This window comes from Leuciscus leuciscus, assembly GCF_965113295.1.
Source record: "Leuciscus leuciscus genome assembly, chromosome: 16".
Taxonomy (NCBI): Eukaryota; Metazoa; Chordata; class Actinopteri; order Cypriniformes; family Leuciscidae; genus Leuciscus; species Leuciscus leuciscus.
In genome coordinates, this window is record NC_138740.1 from 38,199,763 (window position 1) to 38,209,426 (window position 9,664).

Here is a 9,664-nt window from a genome sequence, read left to right on the forward strand (position 1 = left end):
TATACTGGCTAAAATCGCTGCAAACTGGGTTTGCTAATTCCCCCAGCGATTTTCTCTCAGACGGCCACACTGTTGGGGATTCGGTCTGGAGACAGATACCAGTACGGCACTTTCAAATTCTCATTTCGGCTCTTGATGATGTTGGTCACTTCAGCTAATTTCTTGCGGAAAGTCTTGGCGGCTTCCATGATCGGTTGTTCAGTGAAGTACATATCTGGATACTCGCCTAGAAACAGCTGGAGAAGATTTGCACAAATCAAAACAATGTTTCAACGAATTTGTAGGAAGCAAGTTTATGCAAACTAGTTCTGAAGAATCAGTCAAACCTCGTTGTCCTGAAATTGACTGAGGGCCCAAGTTATTCCTAGAACCCAAGAGGAACGCCCGCGGTCCGGCAGACTCTCCATGATGTACTTCATATCCACCTGGCCCTTCTGAGCGGGAGGGGGCTTCCGCATGGTGGAAGGGCTGTTGGGGATCCAGGAGAACCAGTCGAACTGGAACACAGGACAGACATACAGATATCAGCATATATATGGTTTATATTCATCATGAAGAGGTTGTGTAAACGCACCTGTCCAAAGTTGACTGCAGCGTGTTGTGCTGAAGCTGTGAAAATCACAACGGTCAGGAACTCGACCAACTGCTCCCGAGTGTTCAGGGAATCCGGGAACTCTGTGAACATTGGCTACAGGTTTAGCACACACATGCATTTAGGAGTGGTGTAAACACTGCATATGCTAGCATACAAACATGTTACATCCCAGGGCGTAATTGACCGTTCACAAAGACCTACAATGGTCACTACACCATTTTTCAAGTTCAAGTCCACAGACGTCAATCTGCTAACTCATGTCTGGTTTGTTTTTCCTGATCAAAATGTCAATTCGACCTAATGATTGATCAGATTGCCTATCAATCAAACTCCCTGCAAAGGGTGAATTACTTTATTTTATTTTAATATTCATTTTATTTTTTCCCCATTTTGAATTTTATTTGTGATAGTTTAGAAAGTACTTCCCTCAAAGTCAGAACTTTTGTTTGTTATTTTGGCCTGGTCCCCTCCTGGAGTCTATTTGAAGCTTCCCTTTTTGTACTTTGAATATACCAAATAAACTTTAATTTGTAATGTTGTTTTTTTGTAATGCTGGGACAGGAGAGCTTTTTTTTCCTCCATGAATTCCCTTGTTACGCCCTCCCCAGACTGGGAAGGCATGTGAGAATTGGGGGCTCGTCCGGGACTTCTCGCAGGGTCATTGAGGCGGCAACGCATTCAACACTCACACATTAACATTTTAGTTAAATTATCCTGTACTCACCACAATTCTTCAGACCAGAGAAGCAAACATCCTGAACAAATGCTTGAACCTCCTTGTCTTTCTGAACCGTCTCATCACTGCCATAGCAGATCTTCACCACGTCAGAAACAAAACTGGAGGAAGATCAAGTTAAATGATGAATCAACAAACGTAAAAATACACCTTGGTGTCAAATGCTTTTCTAATTTGTTTTGTTTTTAATTCTCACCATTAGCATTAAAACTAGGGATGTAATGGTTTTCGGTAAAAAAACAAAACAAAAAAGTACCGTTTCCCGCCCACGGTTAATCTCAAATCTGACATTGCATCTATTATATGGTTTGGTGAAAAAAGGAAAAGAAAAAAAGAAAAGTGGGCCAGTGCTGCATTGTCAAAAAAAAGTTTATCATTCGCACACGTTTTTAAGCCTTGCCAATTAAAACATTGAAGTACAAGAAAACACGCGCACTAAAAGCTTTGTGCGTGAATACTAAATTGAGTTCTCTTTCATGTCTTGCGCTTGAATGGACAAATTCACACAAAATTATCAAAATGCCCATCTTAGCGAGTATCCCAGTAAACATAGTCGGTTATATGTCTTGAGTGAACGTAAACAGTCGAGAAAAGACAGCACATGTGTACAGTATCAGTATATTGATCCATGCATTATGTCTTAAAGTGACAGCAGCCTAATATATTTCTGCTGGAGTCTGTGTTTTTAATGTTAATCAAACAAGAAAATAAGGGGAAAACCCTCTTGGCTGAATAACTTTTGTAACTTTAATAAGGATTCATCTCTCATATACATACATACACACACACACACACACACACACACACACACACACACACACACACACACACACACACACATATATATATATATATATATATATATTCTTATTTTATTACCGGATGTTTGCCTTTAATAATGTTTGAAATTTATATTATTTAGGCTAGTAGTTTTAGCTGTTGTATCAAAACTGGAATAGAGAATTGTGAAATTTCACTGGTCTCTAAAATTTGTGTCATAACCTTATTCATTACAGTACAAGCACATAAAAACGAAACAGTGGCCCTAGAACCGAATAATTCAAACCGTCACACCCCTAATTTGAACATCTGTAAATTATGCATTTTATTAAGTACCTTTTGACTGTCTTCCAGACCATCATGCCGTCGTCTCTGTAGTAGTAGTTGGGCAGATCTTCCACTCCTCGAGCTTTCATGGCCTCAGGGAAGCACATGGACTTATAGGTTAAAGTCTTCATGGCCTTTTGAATCACTTCCACAATTGCAGTTCCACCAGTGGCAAGAGCCTTTGAAACACAAGGACACTAGTGAATCTTTGAGTCTCAGACTACAATTTTGTAGACACTTTCTTCAGTGAAGTCTACAAAATGGGAGCCAGAGCTAGATGACTGCATATCAAGTCAAAGACTGTATGCCTCTTCAGACCTCAAAGTCATGTGAAAGAACCAGGAATAAACATGAAAAGAAAAACTGTTGTTCAAAGGAACTTTATCCAGGGTTCAAGATACCTTATCAAAGATCCCATCTTTACATATGAGTTTCTCTCGAGCCGCAGTGTTGATGGCAATGGTGAAACGGACATGAGGTATCAGCAACTGTGAGGAGAACATAAAGGCTGCAATGATTTTCTGCAAGACGACGGCCTTCAATAAAGCAGTAAGCCATGCGTTTAAAAACCTACCTTGTACACTGGATGGACTGCAGCGAGCTGTCTGTACATGGCTATGGCAAAAACCTCAGATGTCAGATGTGTCCTGAGAAAGTGTGTGACCACCTGGTGTACATTAAAGTCGGAGGATTTCACCCACATCTTGGCTAGCATCCAGTCGTAGTGATCATCGCTCGGGAGAAAGACGGTGTTCGCCTCCCCAGCAGGAGTGTGACGACTGAGCTGTTTCAGATCAAGTGAACCAACAGAATATTTGGTAAAAACTCAGAGCGCTAACTTTTTTATTTTGAAGTAATATTTCACTAAATGATTTCTGCGGGCACCTGAATAGCGATCGGCATGATTTCATTCTGGCTGTTCTTGTACAGAAGGCAGAAGGGAGCAGACAAATACTGCTGGGTATTCGGGTCGGTGGCATTGGCTCGCACTCCCTCCAGTATCGCATAGTCTGCGATGTAGACGTTTCCCTCCTGTAATAGAGAGGCATTTAGAGTGAAAATCTCATTATTATTCATTCACATCCAGAATTGCCCACTGGAACTGTCCTGTCTACACCACTGAGGACCAAGCATTATCTCCTGACCTTTAACTCCTCCTGTAGTGTGAGACCTCGATCCAGAGAGTCTTTCACCATCTCCTGCGTGACTGCGAACCCGTCTGGAAGATTTGTGCACTTCCTAATCATCACAGGATTGCAGCCGTTTAAGAACTGATAGCCAAACATGAAGTCCTCGTCCCAGTTCTCCATCACATATTCTGTCAGAGGGAATAATGCCAGTGAGTTTAGGGGAATGCAAACAATGTGTGTCTCAGCCTGTTTATTTGATTTTTTTACCACAATAAGTTGGACAGCTCATTTTTGTATTAGAAAAAAAAAAAGAAACATTTTAACAAAGGAAGAAACTGTTCAAACCTGACACAGTGTTCTTGATTGTCATAAATACTCCTCGAAAATCTTCAATATCTGTCCAAGACGACTGGAACAAGCTCTTAAGTTTGTTAAGACGAAGATTTTTGATCCTGAAAGAGATCACACCAGGAAAAACACAGCTGAATGCTCATTATCAGATTTTATGGTTCAGTTTTCTCAATTTATTTTGGGATATTCCCTGGTTAAAGAGAGTTCACCCAAAAATAATTTACTCATGTTGCAAACATGTTTAGTTCAATTAATTTAATGTTTAGTTTTTATGTTTAGTTCAGTTCATTTAAGCATTTAGTTCAGTTGAACTAAAAAAGTATATATATTTTGATGAATGTTGGTAACCAGACGGTTGACGGTAACCATTGACGTCCATATATAGTAGAAAAAAAAAGAAAGAAAGAGGAAGCCAGTGGTTACCGTCAACTGTCTGGTTACCAACATTCTTCAAAATATATATTTTTAGTTCATTCATTCAGGTTTGGATCAACATGAGTAAATGACAGAATTTTCATTTTGGGGTGAACTGTCATTTTCAGCAGTCAAACAGGGTCATTGATTGGAAACCAATAATAGCATATTTGTTATGGACACAGGCGAAGGGATGAATGCAAACTGTGTAACCTACGCTTCATTGAAGTTTTCACTGAAGTCCACAGCTTTGTCAGCTTCAAACTGAACGTCCAGAGGGAGTTCACTGCTCAAGTTGGCATCTATGCTCATAGGGAAACCAGGCTGCCACTCCTTCCACCTTCAAGAAGAAACATTCATCTTTCAGTGAGTTATATTTGGTGTCACAAAGTATAAGTGAAATGATGGTTTAAGTGTGTTCAGCATTTTAAACTAAAACATCTGGGGGAAAATAAAGACAGCATTTACACCACCAAATGATAGAATATTGTCCAGGATTGTAACTGTGTCCTCAAACCTGAACAGTTGTTGTCTGGATTCCAGTTCCGTGCGTCTGTGATCATTTAGCAAACCGGTTTTATCCTCATGAGACAATCGAGCTAAAGGAACACACATAAATTACAGTATTTGAGATGTGTTTGATTCAGGACTGGATAGTGATCAGAGTCGGGATAGGACTCACCCATGCCATCTCGAAGTACCACTGCCTTTTCGTTCGCGATCCAGCGATAACAGGGGAAGTCGAAGCGATCTCCAGAGGGAGACGTCACACTGATGACTCGACAGTACCACTGATCATTGAGCAAGTTCTTCTTCTCAAGCTTCACCAGCACGATGTCTCCCAGCGTCTCCTTCACACTGACGTCGATGGGCATCACCTTTAACGACAGCTTCTGTTAGACACAACCAGAGCCTTTGCAATTCGGTGGCCCGTTTCAAGCGCAACGGAGGGCCCTTCTGTTACGAGGCCCGTTTCCAGTAAAACCGGTGAATCAGGCCTCGACTGGACATCACAGGGTATGTGCAAACATTAAAGAGTTTAATTGGGGAAAACGAATCGAAAATACCACACAATTTTCACTGCAGTCAGGATTATGGCAAGCCATTTTAGCTTAAATTGTACCCAGCGTTACTTGTCGTAATTGCATTTTTAATAGTAAGAATTAAATTAGAGAGCTCTACAATTCAATTATTACTAGTAACAATTCCAGTTAGAGAGTTCTACAATAGAATTTTTACTAGTCATATGTCTCCATTGACTTCCATTCATTTTTAATTACAGAGCTCTACAATTGCATTGTTACTAGTAACAATTCGAAATGGAGAGCTCTAATTCATTTGTTACTTGTAAGAACGCAATCACAGAGCTCTTTAATTCAATTACAGAGCTCTGCAATTATACATACATTTAATTCTTTTTTTTACTAGTAACAATTCAATTGTAGAGCTCCGTAATTAAAAATGAATGGAAGTCAATGGAGACATATGACTAGTATAAATTCATTTGTAGAGCTCTCTAATTGTAATTGCTACTAGTAAGAAATGAATTGTAGAGCTCTCTAATTGAATTCTTACTAGTAAAAATGCAATTACAACGAGTAACGCTGGGTACAATTTAAGCTAAAACGGCTTGCCATACAGGATGCCCTAGTTAATCTCATTAGGTTTTGTTATACAATATAGTTTTTTCTTTATGAAACATTATGAAAGCTGGTTTCCGCTTCTGAATAAAAAAGTTTGTGATCTTTTTTGTATCTCGCATTTCTGACTTTTCTCAGATTTGCGAGAAAAACATGCAATTGCAAGAAGAAGAAAAAAGAAGTCAGAATTGTGAGTTGTGAAGTCCAATTCAGGGGGAAAAACTGCTTTTCCCTCAGAATTGTGAGTTAATATCGTGCATTTCTGACTTTTTTTTTAAAACTATAATCACGCAATTCTGAGAAAAAGAATGAGAATTGTAGGTCGCTATTATCTTTTTAATTGTTATACCTTGGCAGAAACAAGCTTCCATACATTTTCAAACATAATATGTTAAATTGTATTATCTGTCAGAGTGCTTTATATTGCTGGGAATAAACTGGACAAGTGAAGAAATATGTGGAAGCTTGTAGGGAAAAGTAGGGTTACAGAAATGCAGTTTGGAGAAACTTTAAACAGTCATACTAGAGACTGTGATTTCTCACTTTTTGTGAGGAAACAAAAAAGGATTTAATGATCTGATAGTATTTAATAACGCGCATCAAGAAAAACAAAAAATCTTACCGTTCCTCTTGCAAAACGTTCAAAGAAGGATTTGTCCAGCAGAGTCCGGTCACTGCATCTCTCCGTGCCGATCAGCGTCAGGTGAACATGATCTAATGTCCCAGCGAACTCCTGTTTTCCAGTGCTGACAGAGACTGTGTACGTGAACATTGTGCTCGGATGGGAAGACATGTACAACTGACCCTCATACCTGAGGCTTTTTAAAGTTAAATTCAGTTTCTGCCCTTTGTATTGGGGTGTGGTCTATCAATCTAACTTGTGATGATACCTTCGTGGTCTTTATCAAGAGATTCAGGTGTTACGAGATTTTCGGTTTCAGTGGGCTTACATGAATATTCATGCGCGGAACTGAGAATCAAGCTCTTTGTAACACAGCAGGATTAATGGATTATATATATATATATATATATATATATATATATATATATATATATATATATATATAAAAGGTACATTTACTGTAGTTTTCAATGCATAGGCTAAATAGTAAAAATAAATAATAATAATTAAAAACAAATTAAATAAAATGTGTTGGTTTATCTTAAAAAAGTAAGTTACCTGTTTGCCTAAAACATTTCAAACATTTAGTTTAATTTTGAATTAATACAATGAAGGAGATTGTTTAAAAAAATAGAAACTCAAAATAGTATGTTATCTGAACCACATTAGTTGATTTGACAAAAGATAAAGTTGTGATAAGAAATCATGAAAATATTGTTTTAGCCTACTGTACAATCGTTTATAGTTTCGTAACAGTATATATATTGTTATATATATAGTTAGCACGTTTTGCGCATTGTCTCTTTCCTGAATGATTGCAGGCATTCACTTTGTGTAACGTTAGAATAAAGCACAGCAAACCTCAACTCGTACCCTATATACTGATTTCATTTCGTTGTGCTTTTCCTTTGTACCTCACAATGCTTTAAAACTGTCTTTTACTAATTGTTCTCATTCGTTGAATGCAATAACTGAAATAAACTTGTATAAATGTATGACGTTTTTTAATCTAGAAAACTAACTAAAAACCACACAAAAGCATGAATGTGTTTAATAAGTAAAATTTGGATTAAACAAAAATGTACGAACAGAAGTGTAAAAATGAAAAACTACGGCAAATGAGGAAATATGTCACGTCCTTTTACAGAATAGAATTAACATCCAGAGGATATGTGTCATAAAAATTCGGATCGGGTTCGTTTTCCTGTGTTTTTCCGCATCTGTAGCAAGCATTTTGAATGGTGTTTTGACAATTCAGAGCCAAAGAATCACGAATACGAAAAAATGCATACAAAAATTTCGGCCTCAGTGTGCAAGGACCTTTAATGTGGGCTGAGTCTATAACTGCGCCCAGGAAGGAAATCCTCTGACTGGGGAACAGTGCTATGTTGATTCTGAGTCCCAGGCTTTCCAGCACAGATCTGTGGGAATTTAGTTCAGAACAAGCCAGTCGTCGAGGTAGTTCAGGATGCGCATTCCCTTCTGTCTCATGGAGAAAAGTGCGCGGGGCCAGGGACAGTCCGAATGGTAGGACCGTATACTGGTGGGCCACCCATTCCAACGCAAATCTCAAAAACGGTCTGTGATGGGGGGCGATTTGGAAATGAAAGGATGCATCTTTCAGGTCCACTGATATAAATCAATCCCCCAGGGCGTACTAGCGCAGGGATTTGTTTCAGGGTTAGCATCTTGAATGGCCGTTTCATAAGGCCCTGTTCAGATGTCTGAGGTCTAGCATGGGCCATCCTTCTTGGGAACGAGGAAGTAGCGACTGTAGAAGCCTGACTCGCTGTGGGCTGGAGGAACTGTTTCCACAGCCCTTTTTGCCAATAAGCTCATTACTTTGGTGTGGAGGACGAGTCAAAGTGTCTTCTCTTCGCCGAAGTGTCGACTATGCCCACGAGTTGGAGCGAGTAACCTTGTTCTGTTGTGTTCAGAACCCATTGTGACACGCCAGGGATGGCTTTCATGCCTCGGCCCGGCTGGGTATGCGCAGGGACACCCGTGTTTGTGGAAGAGGAAAAGTATTTTTGTTTTGTCCGCTATAACAGTGGTCAGCTGCGAGGCCCTCGAGGGCCCCAACACTGCACATTGTTCATGTCTCTCTAAATAAACACAACTGATTAGAAAACATAGACCTCTACAAGTAGCTTGATTTCTCCAGCAAGGTAAAATTAGGCTACATATAAAGTTTGATATTATCTCTTTTTGTTTTATAGGATCAAAGTCCTTTTCCACATTGATGTATACACTCAGAAACAATGAAAATTACTTCAAACGGAGACATTTTTACACATAACTTAATTTAGTTTGTTAAAAATATTTTTTTTTTTATTATAAGTTTCTAAGTTGTGTGTAAACTCTGCAGCAGTGGGGTCACTGTGTTTCTGCTTTAGGAGTCTGTGTTTATGCCACTGCTTGTGGAAGATCAATGGTCTCTTTTGAGGTATTTGTGCAAGCCTGACTCTATATGTGATCCATTGTCAAGCACAGCTTTCACTGTGTGAATCTGGCAAGGCCATCGTGTGTTGGACAGATGCACCAGTTCTCATGATTACAATCACAATTTTTTGTCAATTTTTTGTTTCTTTAAACTTGTGGAGGCTGACCAGGGAGACACTCAAATTAATAAAGACATTCCAGCAGACTAAACAACTCCTCTGAATGATTCCTCTTACGGTGTGGCTCAGTCCACTCAGTGAACATGCCTCAGTGTCTCTCCCTAAACAGATTGAGAACACCTCCACTCATCACTGCTCCCTTTATTAGCACTTTCCCTGCTTCATCATGACTCCTGGATGAAAGCTCACAGCCTCAACACATCGCATGTCTTTGTCTAATTTCATCATTTTTTATTGCTTCAGTCTCCTGTATCACATTTCCCTGTAATGCATCAGCCTTGTAGCTTTTCCAGGAGACATTACAATCCTTGTGTGACTGAGTCTCCTCATGTTTGTGAAATGCGTTAAGTGCTTTTTTCCAGTTTTTGAATCCACTCCTCACAAATACATCAGGCTTCAAGTATTTACCAAAGACACATCAAGCAATGCAGAAGGCAGAATCTGTGTG

General features: G+C 39.2%; 1 protein-coding gene across 1 annotated transcript; it reads right to left on the minus strand.

Annotated features, from left to right (window-relative positions):
• LOC309478396 (polyunsaturated fatty acid 5-lipoxygenase-like) lies at positions 1 to 6,932 on the minus strand. Its single transcript, XM_082142007.1, has 14 exons — positions 6,596 to 6,932; positions 5,016 to 5,211; positions 4,851 to 4,932; positions 4,551 to 4,673; positions 3,914 to 4,020; positions 3,584 to 3,756; positions 3,324 to 3,470; positions 3,013 to 3,222; positions 2,840 to 2,926; positions 2,448 to 2,617; positions 1,320 to 1,432; positions 575 to 675; positions 327 to 497; positions 1 to 236 (listed from the first exon to the last, which is right to left on the minus strand). Exons 1-14 carry the CDS (start codon positions 6,764 to 6,766, stop codon positions 57 to 59), a joined length of 2,031 nt encoding a protein of 676 aa, XP_081998133.1. The 5' UTR covers positions 6,767 to 6,932; the 3' UTR covers positions 1 to 56.
• Between the last annotated feature and the right edge of the window lie 2,732 nt (positions 6,933 to 9,664).